Here is a 20,928-nt window from a genome sequence, read left to right as displayed (position 1 = left end):
TTACTTACCTCAGTGGGTAACTGCTTATTTTTAAGAATGGGAATTAGAAAAAATTCATTCCAACTAACAGGTGTACTGTGATTGCGAAAAATATCATTATACCTGTTTAATAATGCCTTCTTTGCTCTAATAGGTAATAATTGGAGCATTTGATATGATACATTATCTGGACCTGGGGAGGAATTTGAGCACGATTGGAGTACTGCCTCTAATTCCTGATAATCGCAGGGTTGTAGCAATACGGAAAAACGTGCGTCTAGTGGGTCTTGGGAATGAACATACCGTGGCACAACAAAATCTGGAGTCTCTCTAACAAGAAAATCTGATAATACTTGACCTGGGATGGTCTTGGCAGGGGAGTGCTGCGTAACTCGTGTGATTGCCCTGATGGCATTCCACAAGTCTGCAATTGGAACCTGACGCGTGAAGGACGATATAAACTCCCTCCAAGCGACACGACGTTTTTGATGAAAAATTCGGCGGGTTTGTGCTATGTGACGTTTGAGCCGAAAGTAATTTTCAGGTGTTGCGTGCTGCCTATATTGTCGAAAAAGTACTTTGCGGGTTTGAATCAGCAAATGACATTCGTCGTCCCACCACTTAACGTGCACAGGTTTCCTAGAAGATAAAGGGGGTGAAGCTCTGATAGGGTGGTGAAGGTTAATATAAGCTGTTAAAATCTGCAGTAACGTTTGATATGAAAAAGTATTTTCTGTAACGCATCCTCAATGTAAGCGGTATATATTTGCGGTTTAAATCTCCTCAAAGATCGAATCATGTTATTTTGAAATGTGTGGTGCGGTGGAGAAAAGGGTCTACCTACACCATAAGAAATAACAATAGGGAAATGATCACTGGAATAAGTATCACTCAAAGTATGCCATGTAGTGGTAGACACCATATTTCGCTTACACAATGTTAAATCTACTGCGCTAGGAGGGGCAGAAGGCGCAGTCAAACGCATAGGAGAGCCATCATTCAAAATAGCAAAAGCATGATTATTTACTTCATTAAGGAACTGTGTACCTTGAAGTGTATCCAAATTTCCTCCCCACAGTGTGTGATGAAGATTAAAGTCCCCAAAGATAAAAACATATGGGTCGGTAGTAAATTGTTGAAAGAATTGGTTCCATTGTCTCTCAGTAATGGAAAATTCAGGAGGACAGTAGATATTCACAAGTAAAAGATGCATATAATATAATCCTATAACATATGTATGGGGTATGGCCTGAATATTCGAATGGATGCGATATGTCACGGACGAGTGGACCAAAAAGGCAACCCCACCGTAACCGGGTCCATCATTACGTAAAACTTTGTAATTAGGATACTTAACGCGAGTCTCAAGATTAAACCAAGTTTCTTGTATAGCTAAAAAGTGAGGTATTGTTTCCTGTATTAATTTAAATAGCTCATGACGCTTGTTCATGAGACTTCTAGCGTTCCATTGAGTGATTCTGATCATAGAATTGAATAAAACTACAAACCCTGTCCCTTAACTGGAATACATTATGAGCTAACGCGGGGTGATCACCCAATAATTGTACCAATTGCTGAATAGATTGATAAAGACCACTTTGAAGATATTCTCTTTGCCTATGAAATGACGAAAGCGGTTGCGCCATTGAGGCACTACTCGTGGCAACAGGTTCGTCCAAAGGTGCCTCCATCCGACGGCTTGCGCCTTCGGAAACAGGTGTAACTCTTGAAGCTGCCATCTCCATGCGGGGAATCTCTCGAACCAAATTTTGATAACCTTCCTTATCATATCCTGGGGCTGGTACTGGTCTCGGTGATGTTAAAATTACGTGTGTGAATTTTCTCTTACGGGGATTCGACTGTGTAGGAGTCTGCCCCTCCCCAGTTAAAGGGGGAAAATTTTGGGAATTGTCTACTACATTATATTCACTAGGTTGGACTTTTTGTACAGCGTCCTTGAACGATAAGTTCTGATGGCTCATGATCTTTTTAATGTGGACTTGCTGTTGGTGAGTTGGACAGTCAACATCGCCAGTTGAATGGGTGCCGCAACAATGCACGCATTGCAGGCAAGTTTCCGTACAGTTCGCCGTAGTATGTTGCAATGCACATTTCCCACACCTGGGACTTGTCGCTCGGCAATGCTTATCAACGTGACCATACCGTTGGCATTTTTTACAGATGATGGGAGCAAAAACATATGGCTCCACCTCTAAATGCACCTGATATAATGACACATACTGTGGAAGTTTCTGCGCACGAAAAACCACTTTTATAGAACCAGTAGGGACATACTGTGTGCCTTCTTTGTTAACAATTCTACGGTTCAAACGCTTTACAGATTTTATAGTAGCAGGAGACTTTAAGTGCTTTAATATAGCATCCTCTGTCAAGGTCTTCTCTACTCCCCTGATAACTCCTACCCGCAATACATTAGAGCTAGGTATGTATGCCCGTAACTTAAGCTCAACTAATATAGGGTGTTTCAAAAATGAATTTGCCTGTACTGCATATACAAATTCTATTTGTACCCTATTTCGTCCCTTGCGGGCCACTGATTTTATGCCTGGAATATTTTTCTCATAGAAAATTCTACCCAGGGTCATAGGATGCATGTTACCGACATTGCCTGTTGCTCCACAAAAATAATGAAAGGTCCATAATGAGTACTAGGATAAAGTTCCTGCGACTCAGTCTTCGAAATCGAAGCATCAGTCTCTTTATTCACCACCGCATTGGGTGTATTCGATTTACTCACTGTACCACTATTCTCACTTAGACTATCATCCTCATCCTGGTCCATTTGAACTGTCTCTTCCCGAGCAACTGTGAGGGTTGAAGGATCAGGAGACTCCTCACCACCACTTTGCTCCCCCATAACGTACGAATTACACCCGTAGAATCACTACTCTATACCGTCCACGCTACCTCCTCACAGCGACTGTCAACTCAACTGCACACGAGCACTGCTAAGAGGGAACTGTCAGGTTTGGTTGTAAGCAGTCAACTGTTTCAAGGTTGCAATCTCCATGTGCTTAGTGATAGGCAGTTGTTAAAAATAGTGGTTTAATGATGTTTCCGATGTGAGTGTTTTGTTTGTGACAACATTTTATTTAGGTTATATCTGTGATTACTGTGAAAATAAGTTATAAATAAATAAGTGTACAAACAGACAGCATTTTGTGTGTGCTTTTTGTGGATACATCAGTTCTTTTGTTCTCTGATCTGCTTCTGTCCTATTCAATAGGTGATCAAAATGATTCCTCAGGACCTCCCTGATATCGTCTTCCTTCCTGTCCTGGGCAGATTTCCATCGGGATCCTCAATTGTTTTGATGATTTTAACTGAATTTGTTTTGTTTTCATCCCTCTGTACAATAGTTTCATATTACCTCTGCGGTCTTCAATTTTTTAGTAAATTTATCCCAGCACTTTATCTTCTACTTCTAACTCTCATTTCCTTCTCCCAGTAAACTTGTTCATAGTCTCTGATCTTTCCCTAGGCCCTTACCTGTTCTGGCTTGGATTTATCTCTGTCCCATTCTTTATGTGCTATGTTCCTTTCCTATCTTGAGAATGTTACTCTTTTATTCCACCAGGGCGCCTCTTTTATCCCTTTCTCTCGTATTTGTCTTCCCATTGTATTGCTTCTTTTATCAAGGTATTTTTAAATCTTGTCCACTCTATCTCACCATTCTCCACTTCTTCTGTGGGCAGTTGTGCTCTTATAGGGTCCTGATAATCGGCCCTCTTTCCAATCTGTTGTATTTGCAATTTTATTGTTATCTTTGGTACATTAATGTCTTTCAGATCTACTACCGGTACTAATGATCGGTGGTTGCTATTGAGGTTTTCTTCTCACTTGGAATCACCTTGACATCAGTCACAAGTCTACTTTCTTTTTCTGTAATGATATAGTCAATGACCACCTTGCTCTGTCCATCCCAGCTGTATCAGGTAATCATGTGACTGGCTCTTTTGTTGAACAAACAGTTTCTTTTACAGACGTCTAGGATATTTGAATTCAACCAGGGTATAGTTGCACTCAGTTCTAGGATTGATATTTTCCTTCTCTCCGTTATGTCCACTAAATCTTCACATATCCCAGTCAAACACAGTACACTGATTGTTCCTATTCGAGAGTGGTCTCTTCTCCGGGGCTATTGCACAATCACAAGGTCTGTCCTATCATCAGGCTGTGAGCATCCACGTCCGTAGGTTTAACCTCATATTACCCTACACGTGACCCCTGGGTGGTGTTAAGAGAGCAACAACTTTGGCTGCTGGACCCTAAGCTCTTCTTTGTGGATATCCCAGCAATTCAGAGGATTCATTAACTCAATATGAGAAAAATGATTAAAATCGTAAATGGCCCTTTTCAGAGCCCCACTGAAAATCATGATTCTACTTTAAACATTCTGCAGCTCAATATCGAAGGAGCAAGTCGACCAAAAAGTGACTATCTAACAAAAATACTGACTGATCACAAGGTGGATATTGTTCTATTGCAGGAGACCCATTGTGAAAACCAGGACCAGCTTTATGCCAGATGTAGGATTCCCGGATACAATCTGCTCAATGCAACGTTTCATAAACAGTACGGAACAGCAACGTATGTAAAAAATGATATAGAGGAAGCTCAAATAATACGCACAAATACTGATAACAACATGTTTGCTCTAAAACAAAGATTGCAAATACAGAAATTGTAAACATCTACAAACCACCTTGTCAACCTTGGAGCCTAAACGAGACCATCCTGAATATACAGCACCCAGCCGTAATCCTTGCAGATTTTAACAGTCAGAACACTAAATGGGTTTATAACTATACCAACAAAGAGGGACAAGATGTGTCTGAATGGGCTGATGCCGAAGATCTTTTTCTATTGTTTGATGCCAAAGAAAAGGGCTCCATCCACTCTACCAGATGGAATAAGGACTATAACCCTGATCTGTGTTTTGTATCAAAAGACTCTCTTGGAAGACCTCTACACTGTACTAGAAAAATTCTGAACAACTTTCCCCGAAGCCAACACAGACCAGTGCTTGTCAAAGTCGGCCTGGAAATACCTGCCATCAGATCAGTCCCACTTCCCCGCTGGAATTTTTCCAAAGCCAACTGGTCTAAATTCACCAGCGAACTGGAACATAATGTACAGTGGATTCCTCCTACAACAGGAAATTACGAGCGCTTTGTCAAACTAACATCCACCATCGCGAAAAAGCATATCCCAAGAGGATACAGGAAGGATTATATTCCTGGATGGAACCCAAAATGCAAAGAGCTATACGAGGAATATATGCTCAGCAGTGACCCTGAAATTGCAGATGAACTGATCCAGTCTCTAGATTCATCTAGAAAAGAAAAATGGTTCAATCTCATGGAAAATATGAGTTTTCAACATTCCAGTCGAAAAGCATGGTCACTTCTAAGGAAACTTGGCAACAGCACTCCCAAATTCGGTCCCAAGAGCTCTAAGATAAAACCAAACGAGGTGGCAAACAGATTAGTTAACCTGACAAGAAAACCAGTCGGCACAAATAAGAAAGAGTCAAAAAGAATTCAACAAGAGCTAAAATCGAGGATAACCCAGGCCAAAGCAGTCTCTCAGTTTTCCTCTGATTTCACAGCTGCTGAGATCTCAACTGCGCTAAAAGAAATAAAGTCAGGAAAAGCAGCCGGATTGGATGGAATATACCCAGAATTCCTTATACATTGTGGCCCCCGAACAACCGAATGGCTTGCCAAATTTTACAGCAATATCTTACATGTTGGACAACTACCATCAATACTCAAAAGAACAAAAATAGTAGCAATCCTTAAACCAGGGAAAAGTGGAGACAATGCAGAAGATTACAGACCCATAGCCCTTTTAAGTGTCTGCTACAAACTACTGGAGAGAGTAATATACAATAGAATCTCAGCCAAAATCCTAGAGCACATACCACTTGAACAAGCTGGCTTCAGACCAAGCCGCAGCTGTACCAACCAGGTGTTAGCCCTAACCACCCATATTGAGAGGGGATTTCAAGATCGAAAGAAGACCGTAGCAGTGTTCGTAGATCTGTCATCAGCATATGACACAGTCTGGCGAAAAGGAATGATCCTCAAATTCCTGAATTAATCCCTTGTAAGACGCTTGCCACCCTGCTGAATAATATGTTGGCTAATAGAATGATGGAAGTACACCTACATGGCCACATAAGTAAAACTTACAAACTGAGTGACGGATTACCACAGGGATCGGTACTAGCCCCATTGCTCTTCAACGTATATACAGCAGATCTACCTTCAACTAATGCTAGGAAGTTTATATACGCTGACGACATCTGTTTGGCAGCCCAGTCTAGTGATTTTGCTGGAGCAGAAACCACACTCACTAAAGATCTCTGCAGAATTGATAATTATTTTAAAACCTGGCGACTGAAACCAAACATAACAAAAACAGAGGTCAGCTGCTTTCATTTGAGCAACAGACAAGCTAATTATGCCCCTCAGGTCCAATTCAGAGGTCATATACTGAAGTTCAATCCTCATCCAAAATATCTAGGCGTTACCTTGGATCGATCTTTGACTTACAGCGAACATGTACGCAAAACATCTGCCAAGATCAAAACCCGCAATAACATCCTGCACAAACTCACAGGAACAAGCTGGGGCCCATCCGCATCCACCCTCCGAACTACAGCACTTGCGTTAGTATACCCAGTAGCCGAATACTGCTGCCCAGTATGGCTCAACAGTGCCCATACAAAGATGATAGACACTCAGTTAAACGATACAATGAGGGCTATATCAGGAACCATCCAATCCACACCTTTGGAGTGGTTACCAGTTCTTTCAAATATTCCACCTCCTCATCTCCGAAGACAAATGGTACTGAAGAAAGAATGGGTTAATGCTGTGACAATCCTCTTCTACCAATACATCAAGACTGCCTACGTGAAGATCTCAGGCTGAAATCTAGGAAACCTTCTTGGTTACTAGGAAAGAGGCTAGTCCAAGATGAATTTCATACTAACACTGCCTGGCGCTATGGGTGGGCAGCTTCAAACCCTGACAGATTAGGTCTAATTTCGGATCCAGTTATGCAACCTCCTGGTTTCAACTTACCCAGAAAAATCTGGTCATCACTTAATCGGATCAGAACTCAACATGGCAGATGCAACTTCTGGAAACACAAGTGGAAGATTACCAGCGATCCTTATTGCGACTGCTCTGATGTGCCTCAGACCGTTCAACATATCGTCACAGAGTGCCCACTCCGAAGATTCAGTGGGACAATAAAGGATACCCACGAGGCCAGTGATGAAGCTGTGAGTTGGCTAACAAAACTGGACATTCAGCTTTAGCAGCAATGCAGATATTGATGAGCTCAAATATATAAATATAGTTAATAACCAAATTGTAACAATGTATCCTCATGCCATACGAAATAAATAAATAAAAAAATACCTGACGTGGGTCTGAGTGTGCTGTCTCTGCTCTGAGGTCTTTGCTTGCATCGGAGGCACGTTTAAAAAGTTGCCTACTTTTGAATTCCTTCTCACATGGCCATGTGGTCCCATCACCTTCTCATAGCCATTCCAGTCTGTCCTGAGCTGTGCGTCGGGGTCCCCAATGATGATTACCCTCTCTTCACTGATGGTCTCTTCTAGGTCCTCCAGAAACTTGTCCATCTTTACTGCAACCCATCTGAGGGGCATACACTTGCACCAGTGTCAGCTGCTATTCCGCTAGGTGAACTGTTGCCTTTATAATCCTCTCATTGATGTATTGGATCTGTGTCAAAAAATGGCGTATGGCTTTTAGTGCTGGGAGTGTCCGAGGGTAAGTTCAGCTCACCAAATGCACTTTTTATTTGACTCCCATAGGCGACCTGCGCAACGTGATGAGGATGAAATGATGATGAAGACGAGACGTACACCCAGCCCCTGTGCCATCGAAATTAAACAATTATGGTTAAACTTCCCGACCCTGCCGAAAATTGAACCCAGGACCCCCGCGACCAAAGGCCAGTCCGCTAATCATTTAGTCATGGAGCCGGACTGGATCTCTGTAATACCATCGAAGTCGTTTGCCAAAAATCAATCCTAACTCCATCACTCATCTCTCTGCTGTTACCATTTCAGTAGAGGGTACAGTTTCACTCAGCCCTAGGATTGATATTTAGCTTCTCTCCATGATGTCCACTAACTCTTCACATTTCCCAGTCAAACTCAGTACATTTACCGTTCCTGTTCGAATGTGTTTTACTCTCTGGGATTGTTGCACAATTCCAAGGCCTGGCCTATCATCAGGCTGTAAGCACCATACCGGCGTGGGTCTGCGGGTGCTGTTGTCTACTCTGATATTTTTGTTTGCATCTGATGCTCGTTTAGGTGTTAAAAGCGATTGCAGTTACTTTCAAGCTGACTTGCTAGGCCTAACATTAGAAAAGATTTTCTGTCGGGGTTATTACCCTTAGCTTTTAGTAGTCCCCTGCCACATCTGCAATGCAGTAGCTTCCTGTTGAATTTATGTGCCATTTCCTACACAAAGACTTCAACAAGCCCCTAAGAGTGAATTCCTCTGCCCATAGCCATTGGTTCTCCCTTAATTTGACAGGTATGGTAAAGTCCGCCCAATTCTTGGCCAGACAGTCGCAGGTAGTGCCGTCTACTGTTGCGTACGGTAGCAGGATGTACCTGACTTGACATTCTCCACGGATAATAGAGGTGTTTATCCATTTGTCTATATATCTATCTACATACCTATCTGCCATCTCCTTTTCCTACCCCCAATTTCCTCTGCCACTCTTGTCATTAGATCATCCAATACTAAAATAAAAAGTAATGGTGCGAGTACACTTCCTTGTTTTAAACCATTCTTCCCACTCCTTTGTATTCCAGAGCCTTCCATATCTTGTTTCTGCATAAACTTCCACATGCCTTTTCAATATCCAAGAAGGCCATCATCAGTAGATATTTTCCATATTTATAATACCATTCTTGTAGCTTTCATACTGCAAAAATGATATCTACAGTGGACCTACCTGGTCCGAAACCATACTGTTCTTCCCTCAGATCTCCTCCTAATTTAGCTTAAATCCGACTTTCCAGAAACTTTTAAAAAATCCTTCCACATTGACACATTACAGGACTTCCTGATAGCTTTTAACCCTCCCTTTTACTTCCTTTCTTGAGGAAAAGTACAACTCTTCTTAAAGTCTTCTGGTGTAGTACACTAGTACATTCATATCCAGATCCATTTTTTACCAAGACCATGTAATAATTGAAAATGTTAATTTATTTTTTTCTAACCACTTATTCCCTTTTGCAATATTAAATCTAAGAAGGCACAATATATTTTTAAAGTATTACGGATAACATCCAAATAGTCTTGTGGGCTACATCCACATAACATGCACAAAAAGTGAGATTTGCTTTGTAGGCTACATAGGTCTTGAGAGAAGTACAATAGCTTTCGAGCTATCTTGTCTTTCCTTAAGAACATGTAGACTAGACAAATGTCATTTTCATTACAGTGTTTTCCATCTACTACTATTACAATATTAAAGTGGCGTAAATGAAAAGGAAATGTGTGATATTACAGCTAAATAGTACACATCTTAAATTGGGTAGAGGAGTCACATCACAGCTTACTCATACATTCCTCTCAGTTTTACATCTGGTTATTTCTTTAATATTTTCAATGAAGTAAGATATTTTAAAATTAACATAGTCATTCCAAAATTCTAGATATTTATGAAATGTTTTATTTTCAGATCCATCACGATCTCCATTCATCATAAAAGTGTTTGAAATGAAGAATAAGACATTCATGGTGTTTTTGAATGCTCTCTGGGGATGAGCTGGGTTATGGCTAAGTATTTACTGTAACTTTCCGTACATGTACAGTACAATGAATTGTGTTAAAAGAAATTGGTGGACTTCAATTTACACATAGTTATAGACCATGTAACTACATGTGTTGTGCATTGTTTATTTTCCTTTGTATATAAAACATATGTTTCAACATAATTACTATGTGTTTGATGGCAATAAAACACTAACCTTCTGGCATAGAAATAACTTTTAGAAATTCCATGCATTGAAGTTCTGTCCGTGAATGAAAGAGGTGAATTCATCTTTCATCAACTGCAACAAAACAATTTATAAATCTCTTGGTTAAGGTTAAACACATGCTTGGTATTGGAAGTCCAGCTCCTTGGCTGAATGGTTAGCATAGTATCCTTCGGTTCGGAGGGCACTTGGTTCAATTCCAATTCTTCTAGCTCGGGGATTGTGATCCCTGTTTGTCTTGATACAATTTCACACAATGCACCACACTACCAACCACCACAGAAACGTACTTTAGAAAATACATCCCTCCATATACGGGTGACATTAGGAATGGCATCTGACCATAAAACTAACAAGTCAGCCTTCTCTCCTTTGATACCGATTAGCCGAAAACCCATATATTTTCTGAAAGCTTATGTCACAAGTAGAAAATCTATGAAATCTTAGGGGCAGAGGGACAAGCATTGAAGAGCTATAGGACCCACAAAGTATCAGTAAAGTGTGGAAACATGACACCAAGGAGTTGAAAATGTGAATTTTTATTGACCTCCAATGAAATCTATTATAGTTGGGGACAAAACATGACGGCCTCAGTTCTTGGAAGCGAGCTGGAAGTTTGCTGTCAATCCCACCCTGCCCCTGCTGAGTTAATGAGCCCCATGTGATCCTTGCTTAGTTGGAGAGGTTGCCAACCCACTCTCTTCAGTCTTGATTCTTTCTTCCTGGCGAGTGCAGTGCAGTGACCTAGTGAGCATTATTAATAGTAACATGAAATAACTGACAATTGTAATATTTATAACTTATCAGTTTAGTGCAAGAGCAGTAATATATTGGTCTTCTTCAGGCCGTGGGTAAATCAAGAATCACAGTGTAACCAAATACAGTAGAGACAATACGCGACACTCAGCGAGATATCGAGGGACAGCTATTAGAGCTCTCTCTAGCGGGTAGACCTGAGAACTACTGATTCTCTCATAAGAGCACGTGTATTTGTGTGTGAAGTTTTTGGTGTTATTTATGCGTTTTCAGTGAGTTAACATAATTAAATAGTAGTGTGTGTAATTTCTTGATATCTCTTCTCAACATGAGGGGAAAGGTATGTGCTGTGTTTGGCTGCAGTAACTATGAAGTAGAGAAGAATGTGCGGTCTTTCCTCTGTTTGCCTCGCGACAAGAAAATGTATGTAATATTGTGTTTGCATAATATATTCTTCCAGTGACAAAGAGATTTTTATAGTAGTTCATAATGTTCTGACCTGTTCGACCCATATTTTAACTGGCTTAAATTATAATACGCATATTTTATTGTATAGTGCAGCAGTTAACCTTCAGTATCGATGTGTTGTAGGTGTGATCTGTGGGTTTTAAAATGTCACAGAAGTGATTTGGATAAGGTGTACAAGAAGAAAGGGTTGTTACGCTTATATAAGAATTATAAGATCTGTTCAGATCATTTCCAGGCCAGCGACTTTAGAAATCCTCGACTATACAGCCGAGGGTATGTTACATTTTTACTCTAATTGTACATAAATATTCCTCAAAGCATCAGTATCGAAAACATTTTCATACTTTTCTTTCCTTTATCCCTCTTCTCAGATTAAAACCAGGATTTTATAGATTTTCTTTCTGTTAGTACCGGTAGGCTTCATGTTAAGAGGAAAATTGTCCAGCTTTTAAATGTTAATTTATTGCGACATGTGTGTAAGGAATGTGTCGATATTTTTATTGACAAGTGTCTTAATGTGATGATACATTGTTTTCTAAATGAAAAAGACACATCTAACCATAAAAGTTCAGGCAGGAATGCTGAAGCAAGAAAAGCAATGCATAAATGAAAGATCAAGCCATTTCACAGCAGTCCATTTCACATCTTGTTTATATGTCTAATTTCAGTCTTTAAATAATTCTTCATTCATTTATCCAGAATTGCTTTAGCAACTTCGAAGTTAATATCTCAATAATACTTTCTTTCTAGACGTACTTTATTTCTCCATTTTCGTATATACATTTCCATTGACATTTGAATTTAGCGCGACTTTTCAGGTCAAGTCACTAGAAGCGCCACCGTCGAATTTTCTCCCATTTTAACAAGGATAAATCCGTAAGTGTCATGTATCGTCTCTAATGTATTTGGTGTAACGAAGCGGAATTAAATCAGCTACCTGGACTTTCTTCTTCTTCTTCACCAAGAACTCAACTAAAAGCGGCAAAATGTGATTGCAGAGGTGTTAAATTACGAAAACAAACCGTGATGGTGATGAGGAATATTTAAAAAATCTTACGAGGTATTTTAGGAAACGGCGGTGTTATAACTGGTAAAAATTTAAATAATTTAGCATCGGAAGCGACAGGAATCTGTGTTACTACGATGAAAAAGTATTTAAAACCAGTGATTTCAATACCTACGTAACCCTCACTAAAAAGAAAGTTCGGAAGCAGAAATTTAAATTTGATCAAATAGACGATTTCACTCAGGGCCTGCTTCGTCGAACAGTGTTTGAGTATTATATATGAATTTATGTTCAGTCTTCAGCCCTAAGGCTGGTTGGATCCTCAACAGCTCTGCAATCAGCTGGCATAGATGGCCTAGGCATCACTGAAGAGACGTACTAGGAAAATGAGGAGTGAGGTAGTTTCCCGTTGCTTTCCTCACTGAGCCAGAAGTTGGAATTACATTTCAGTCTGCCAAGCCCACTGAAATGCATGCACCGACCGACACTATGAGCAACATTTTCATACCATTCATAGCAGGGACTGGCTGTACAAGGAATGGTATTATTAGCATCGCTCATACCTAAGTCACTTTCATATTGTCAAAGCCAAGGATAAGACAGAGACAGATCAATGAAAGTAACAAAATTGCTCTAGCCCATACCAGAAGACATAGTGCACTGTAAACACTAGGTCCTGCCAGCAAAGGCATTTGAGTATTATAGGGACGGTAAATGTCCAACAATAGGTGATCTAACAGAATCAGTGAAACAGAAGACAGGTGCGACAGATTATCCGTTTCCGCATGGGGCGAAGACACTTTGTCGTCTTCTGGAAAGTATGGGGTGTAAATTCCTGTCTGTACCTAAAAAGTGTTTAAAAGCTGAAACACCTGAAATAATTGCTTGGCGGTACAGATATCTTCAAGATATTCAAGATCTTCTGGCCCAATGTTATGCTGATGTATACCTAGATGAAACGTGGTTCGACAGTAACTGTTAAGAATGAATATAAAAACTGTTTAAAACCTGAAACACCTGAAATAATTGCTTGGCGGTATAGATATCTTCAAGATATTCAAGATCTTATAGACCAAGGTTATGCTGACGCATACCTATATGAAGCCTAGTATGACAGTAACTGTTGCAGATTGAAGAACTGGACAGACGATTCTGACAATTGTGCTGTAACAACCCGATTCAACTAAGGCGATAGAATAGTTATTGTTCATTGCGATGGACGATTTGGTTTTATTAGTGATACTCTTCTAGTTACACATACTAAAATGGCGGATGCTCCCGCAGATTACCATGGTATCATGAAATCGGAAATCTTAGAAAACTGATTTGAAGACAAGTTGCTACGACGCTTAGAAGGACCATCTGTAATAGTTATGGACAATGCCTCCTACCACAATCGTGTATTTAACCCTAAACTCATTCAAATGTGGAAAAAGATCGAATCATTCAACATATGATCGATAAAAATGTTCCTGTCCGTCATCCTGTTCCTATAATACAAGTACTTCTCGAAATTATTGCGGAGAACACGCCTATTGGAGAAATAAAAAAGTATGTTTTAGACCAATTGGCAGCCAGTTATGGACACACTGTCTTGCGCATACCGACATACCACTGCATTTTTAATCCTATTGAGATGGTGTGGGCGGAGATAAAAAGGAGGACCGCATCACAAAATCTAAGAAAGAAACCATTGGAAGAAATTATTTAATTATTGAAGGAAGCCTGCATGCCCGTGATACCTGACAAGTGGGGATATTACATCAGCCACGTGGAGAAAATCGAAAATAGCTACAAGAACATCCAGTCGATTTTTTACAATGAGAGTATTTGTATACACCTAACAGATTCTTCTGATTCTGAGGAGGAAGATGACGAGGATAAAGGTAAAATTTTATTAAGAAGAAATTAATTGGATTAATGGTTAAAAGTTATGTATATGATGATACTGGATGTAGAATGTTAAACTAGTAGTATTTCTTGTAATATTTTATTCCCATGGAATCGCTTGTTGTACTCTTACAGTAGTAGTAATAAAGTTTATTGATGAACATTACAGGCTTTCCGCCTAAATACATGTTCCCGTTACAAAGCAAAAATAAAGTAAATCTACTATGTGGACACTCACGTGGGTGGAAAACCCGGCCACATGTAAGCGCCACCCCTATAACTACTTTAACTCTACATATCCTAACTTAATTTTGACCCCTCACACCGGTGGAAACCAATTCATATGCGAGACGCCACCCCTATAACTGCTGACCAGCCCTGCCATCCCTCTGGTGAGGAAAATCGGAACCACCCTCCCTGGAACGACACGTCCGGCCCTCTATACAGTTGAGAAAGCTAGATCCTCACCATTCCGTTTGGCGACAGGCTACACGTGTACTGAAGTCCAGCTCCACCATGTACCCTGCCTCTCTCTCTTCTTTCTCAACTTCTGCCTATTAACACTTACCAACAACAATTGGGCTAGACCCGCCCTATCCCTCCCTCCTATGTCGTTCCCTCCCCATCCCCTTCCTATAAAACAAAAATATACTAAGTCTACTATGTGGTCAAACACATGGGCGGAAAACCATGGCTCATGTAATCGCCACCGCTATAATTAACTTACTCTATCTAAAACCTAACGTAATTTTGCCAGCCCTCACACCAGCGCAAACCAGACATGTTAGATGCCATCCCCAAACCTACTGCCCCTCCGTGCCATCCCCCCTGGAACGACTCGTCCGGCCCGTCTTTACAGTAGTAGTAGTAGTAGTAGTAGTTGTTGTTGTTGTTGTAGTTGGGTAATTATATTTTAACTTTACTTCATTTATCACAGTACTGTAAGTGACTATTGCAACCTGTTCCCAATACAGTTGTATTTGTTGTTATTATTATTATTATTATTATTATTATTATTATTATTATTATTGTTATTATTATTATTATTATTATTATTATTATTATTATTATTATTATTATTATTATTATTATTATTATTATCTTTTCCTTTTACAAATATTTATTAGTAATAAAGTAATATAAAATAAAAATAACAATAATCCAACATATTTGAAGCTTTTGATGGTATGCAAAACACACTAAAGTGGGAGTTAGAAGTGTATTGCTTTCCCTTAACTGTCAGAGGCTACCGTCTGTGCCACGGAGGTGCCAATAATTATACTAATGAATAATTAATACTAATTCAGTTATCTTTTCATTCAGTATAAATAAATAATTATTTTCACTTTTCAAAATGGTTTACATTACAAAGTGTGCAGACTATTGGTGGGATAAAATTGGGTGATTTGAACATTCATTCTGTTAACAATTATATGGTAATAGCAACAACAGCAAATTATTGATTATTATTATTATTATTATTATTATTATTATTATTATTATTATTATTGTTATTATTATTATTCATGCGCCTATTTCAGCCTTATACTGTTCCGGAATTTCCGTAAATTGGAAAACTACAGAAATCATTTTAAGAACAGCCGATGGTGAGATCTGACACCACGGCACCTCCCGACTTCGGGTTACTAGCCCGTCGCCCTATCACTGAGCTAGTCCAGTTTTGTGTGTCGTTTAAGTTTACGTTTTAGTATTCAGCGCTCTCTGTACGTTACCTCACAACCTACTTTAGATCACCATAATACAATATTAACATTATTTTCTCATGTCTAAATTCCCGAGCTCCAACAACGATAATACCATAATACCATAATACCATATGCACCATCCTAAATCTGCAACCGAACGTCTTACACTCCCGAGATCAGAAGGTGGTAGGGGCTTCTTATCCATTGTCAATTTACATAGCAATCTTATATCAAGTCTAAGAGAATATTTCCACTCGAGATCTGATACATCGTGTCTTCATCATGCTGTTTGCAGAGCCGATATAAACTATACACCTCTCAATCTGTCGTCGCCAGAAATGCCTGTTTCTACCCCACCTACAAAAGAGATGAATATGGCCATGTGGAAGCAAAAACCTCTTCACGGGAAATACCCCCATGAACTGGATCAACCTCATATCGACAAATCTGCGTCACACGCTTGGTTGACCTACTCCGGTCTTTTCCCAGAAACAGAAGGATTTGTTCTGGCCATCCAAGATCAAGTAATTGCTACACGGAACTACCGTAGATTTATCATGAAGGATCCAACAGTTGTCTCAGACAACTGCCGCCGCTGTTCCAGAACTACAGAGAGCATACAGCACGTCATCTCTGGGCGCCCACACTTGGCCAACACCGATTATAAGCACCGACATGATCAGGTAGCAAAAATCATTCACCTGAAACTTTCTGTAAAATGTGGATTTCTTCAGTCATCAACTGCATATTGGAAATATACACCTCCACCCATTCTCGAAAACTCTTCATATAAACTACTATGGGACCGAGAAGTCATAACCGATGTCACGCTCAGCAACAATAGGCCAGATATTATTCTAATCGATAAATCAAAAAGATCCGCATCCCTTATAGAAATTGCTTGTCCAAATACCTCCAATCTGCAAACAACAATAGCCACAAAGATATCAAAATACACAGAACTGGCAATAGAAATACAACGCCTGTGGAAACTAGAATCAGTCACCACAGTTCCAATAGTAATATCATGTACCGGTGTTATTCCAAAATGCTTGCACAGCTCTCTGGCCGCATTAAACCTGCATCATCACACATACGTAGAACTACGGAAAGCCACCCTCCTGAGCACCTACCACATTGTGAGAAAGTTCCTAGGAACGACTTTTCCTCTGACTCACGCCAAACAACATGAAGTTCCAGGTCGCAGTTCCAGTAATACTGAAGAACAGATTCCCAAAACGGGGACATAAGAAGTCTGAAGTTGTTTGTATTTATTGTATAAATGTATATGTTGTAATTATTTCTGTTGTAAATATTTGTACATATATGTACCTGTAGTTTCATAATCAAGAGGGTGACTCCTTGCTTAGGCCGAGTCAGCCCATTATGTTACCGGCACAAGCCGAGCCTTCCTAAATTGATACAAATAATAATAATAATAATAATAACAATAATAATAATAATAATAATAATAATAATAATAATAATAATAATAAAATAATAATTCCGTTTACATCGAAATTACAAATACATTCCATAAAAATTTGTTATTCCAGCTCTGGCTCGTTTGGTGCTAATGAGGTATACGATTTAGCAACTCCGATTACGCCAGACGTAGTAAATCCTATAAGCCGCCAACAAACCCCGGGCTGCCGCTGGAGGGTAGTAGTGTGAGGCGAGGTCGTCATGTTTTCCCCAACTATACACGAGACCATTAATGTGCATTTTATCAAATAAACAGTGAGACGGGTAGAAAGAAAGTTCACAGTGGGCTCATTTTGCAAAAACGATAACCTCAAATTTTGCACACGCATCATTTGTCTATGAATCGAAGCAATAATACATTGGCCCAATCCAAAGTCCAGGTTCGTCATCCAAGTATCCGCCCTTATAAAAAGCATACTTAATCAAGTTCTTGAAACGTGGAGCGTTGAACTGATAGAGGAAAAAAGGACTGCAGAGTCAGAAAACTATCGCGATGCCAAATGTGTTCCTATAACTCGATAATGATTGTGTCCGTTATGTAACGAACAAAAGATTTGTATTATCTAAAAAATGAATATCCAGTGGCTGAATCTTACCCGTACATCTTTCAGGTATCAGTTATTTTTGTAGGTGTTTACCATCAGGCACTTCAGAAGCAGAAAATACATAATATTTGTTAGAACACCATGAAACTACTAAAAAGAAAATTTTCTTCCTGTCATCAGGTATACTTGGCCAAAATACGCCACGATAGAACCGTTTAAGGTCCGTTTTCGACATGTTTACTGTTTTTCCAGCATGCGATCTTATATTCGGAGGATATGCCAGCTTTGACTGGGGGAATTTTCCAGATGGCTCGGATACAAGCACATACGTTGGCCGCAGTATTTTGCCTTCCATTGAAATCACAAGCATAATCATTAAAATGTGCTGTGTTGCAGAGACTGATCCAACAACAGTACGAAGAACTGTTGTTCCTCTGGTTCGCAAGGTTCGATGGCCATGAAACTCTTTATCAAATCTATTTTGGTCAGCATTGAAGACATTGTGTCAGTGGAAAGTTTTCTGTAACGAAGACGTTGCGAATCCTCGCAACAAAATCATCGCTCGCTTGTGACACGTTTGCCTCCTTGTCCTGCCAACGTTGTTGGTTATTGCTCTTTCAACAATGTTATTCCGCTTCTGGAAGCGATATACTGAAACAGGTACGCCCGTTCTTTAGCTTAGTGGAGAACATAGATTGACGCCAGGTCGTGCACGGTCTTTGTTGAGATAGTATAAGAGAGAACTGTAGTGCAATAAGTTCATTTTAAAGTGGAACTTGCAGTTTATTCAAGAAAACATAGAAATTATATTACCTTTACAGCTGAATGTTTGGAGTTTGAACGTCCTGAAAGATGTGGAGAAGGCGTCGTCCCTCGGCGTCGGCGTCAGCGTCGTCCAATGGCGGTTGTTGATCCTCGATGTTGAAGGAGACTCGAACCTGGGTTCTGTCGTCTGGTGATAGTGCAGCGTGGAATAGTTGATTAGCTTTGTATTCCACTGATGTCCCATGAAGGGAGTAGAGAAATGTAAGAGGTTCGCACAAGTGCAGCGTGGAATAGTTGATTAGCTTTGTATTCCACTGAAGTCCCATGAAGGGAGTAGAGAAATGTAAGAGGTTCGCACAGAATGTCAATAAAATCTGATACGACACTCCTCTACCGCACTGCACTGCAAGTCGTGGCAAGACACTGCTTATTAACTGTACAAGTTCCACTGTCAAGGGTGTTGGACGCACATTACTTTGAAGAAATGGATTTAAAATCACAGTTCTGTGAAAATAATAGAAATTAACACTATTCATGAAATAGTTACTGGCGAACTCGAAGTGACAGGCAACGAAAAAATCTGGAACTTTATGAGATTTGACTGTATACAACTTCATTTAACCTCCGTGCGAAGAGGAGAAATAAATTGAGTCCCACGGATACAGTCTTTCGTACTGTTTGTAATGAGTACGGAGAAGCGAATGCAATGATTTAGCACACACACATGGAAATATATTAAAGTTTCTATGAAGACAAGAATGGAACAGTTTATGACTCTGAAGACGCAGTCTCGCGAAAAAGAACCAAGATCCATTAAGACATAGTCTTTATCAAAAAACGTCACACAGTCTCTCAGAAAAGAAATGTTGACACAGTCTTTCACAGAAATAAATTCTCCACTGGGGCACAGTTTCTACGAATAGCTTAATACAGTTTTATGAAAAGAAATGTTGGCACAGTCTTTCACGAAGTGAATGAACGCAGTCTTTGAAAGGAAATGAAGGCACAGTATTTCTCGAAGTGAGTGAACACGGTCTTTGAAAGGAAAGGTTGTCACTGTCCTTTACGACGCGAATTAACACAGTCCTTCGAAAAGAAATGTACTTTCACTAGGGCACAGTTTTCACAAAATACCTTAACACAGTCTCTCGACAAGGAAACGATGTTTCACTAAGGTACAGTCTTTACGAACTAAGTCCTTCACACACTTATAACAGCAGAGTTTCTCGAAAATATCTACGACACAGCGATTACTGTATAGTCACTGCAAGGCGAAATTCACAAGTCGAAGATAATGTTAAACAGCTCGACAGATTCTATCACTGACTTTACAAGTGAATAAGTTTCCTGCTTGCACGCGAAGTTAGAGTCCGATGAGAGTATGTTCGACACTTGTATCGCGTATTTTCTATCACCCGTCCTTAGCCGGACAGAGTAACAGACTGAACTACCGCAGCTGGCCCGCCTTATTGTAAACAATGCAAAAATAACCCTGCGTCTGTTAAATCCCCTCATACCCTTTTCAGCAGAAGAAAGTCAAAGCGGACAATACAAGCTTATGGTGAAGCTGTGAACAGCATGCAGAAAATCCTGAAAGACGTCTGCAGCACACTTGTTTCAGTCCAGAAAATTTGATGAACTGCTACAGCAAAACAGTGAACTTAAAAAGTGCATAGATCATCTAACTATCGAAGTGAACAACAGCAAGGCTGAAAATAGTGCTCTCAAAGAACAAAATAGTCATTTGAAGGAGTAAGTCAATGATCTTGAGCAATATTCTCTGAATTATGATTTGGAAATTTCCAGCATACCTGTCTCTTAGGACGAGAATGTGTATGATATAGTAACTCAAGTTGCAGGTGCAGTTGGAGTGGAAATTCAATCTGACCGGGACAGTGAGTATTGCCACCGACTCCCAGTAGTTACAGGTAAGGACGGAAGGAAGGAGACTCCTCTTATAATTGCGAAATTCTATTCGTGTAAAACAGAAAAGCATGACCATGGACAAGAAAATAAGGCATGGAAAACTTCTCTGTGCAGATATTAAATTCAGTGGGGACTAGAGATGGCTGAAAAATAACGTAGCAGTTACTTTTTCCCAGTTACATGCATGTCAGTGATACAAAAGTAACGAGGACAAAAAATATCAGGTTACCGAGTAACGACAACAGAAAAACGTACTAGTGAAAACAGTGACTGAGAAGTGGGGATCTGTCACCAGTAGCAGCTTACAGACACGGACGTGACCTTCAGATAGTACGC

General features: G+C 39.9%; 1 protein-coding gene across 1 annotated transcript in view; it reads left to right on the top strand.

Annotated features, from left to right (window-relative positions):
- Positions 1–9,910, top strand: part of LOC136879108 (uncharacterized) — a 113,757-nt gene extending 103,847 nt beyond the window's left edge. The window contains exon 4 of the mRNA XM_067152854.2: positions 9,748–9,910. Coding sequence (XP_067008955.2) covers positions 9,748–9,774 — 27 coding nt within the window. The 3' untranslated portion in view covers positions 9,775–9,910. The remainder of the gene's footprint in view (positions 1–9,747) is intronic.
- The last annotated feature ends 11,018 nt before the right edge of the window (positions 9,911–20,928 follow it).

Source organism: Anabrus simplex, chromosome 1, assembly GCF_040414725.1.
Source record: "Anabrus simplex isolate iqAnaSimp1 chromosome 1, ASM4041472v1, whole genome shotgun sequence".
Lineage (NCBI taxonomy): Eukaryota > Metazoa > Arthropoda > Insecta > Orthoptera > Tettigoniidae > Anabrus > Anabrus simplex.
This window is presented reverse-complemented; position numbering and strand designations above follow the sequence as displayed.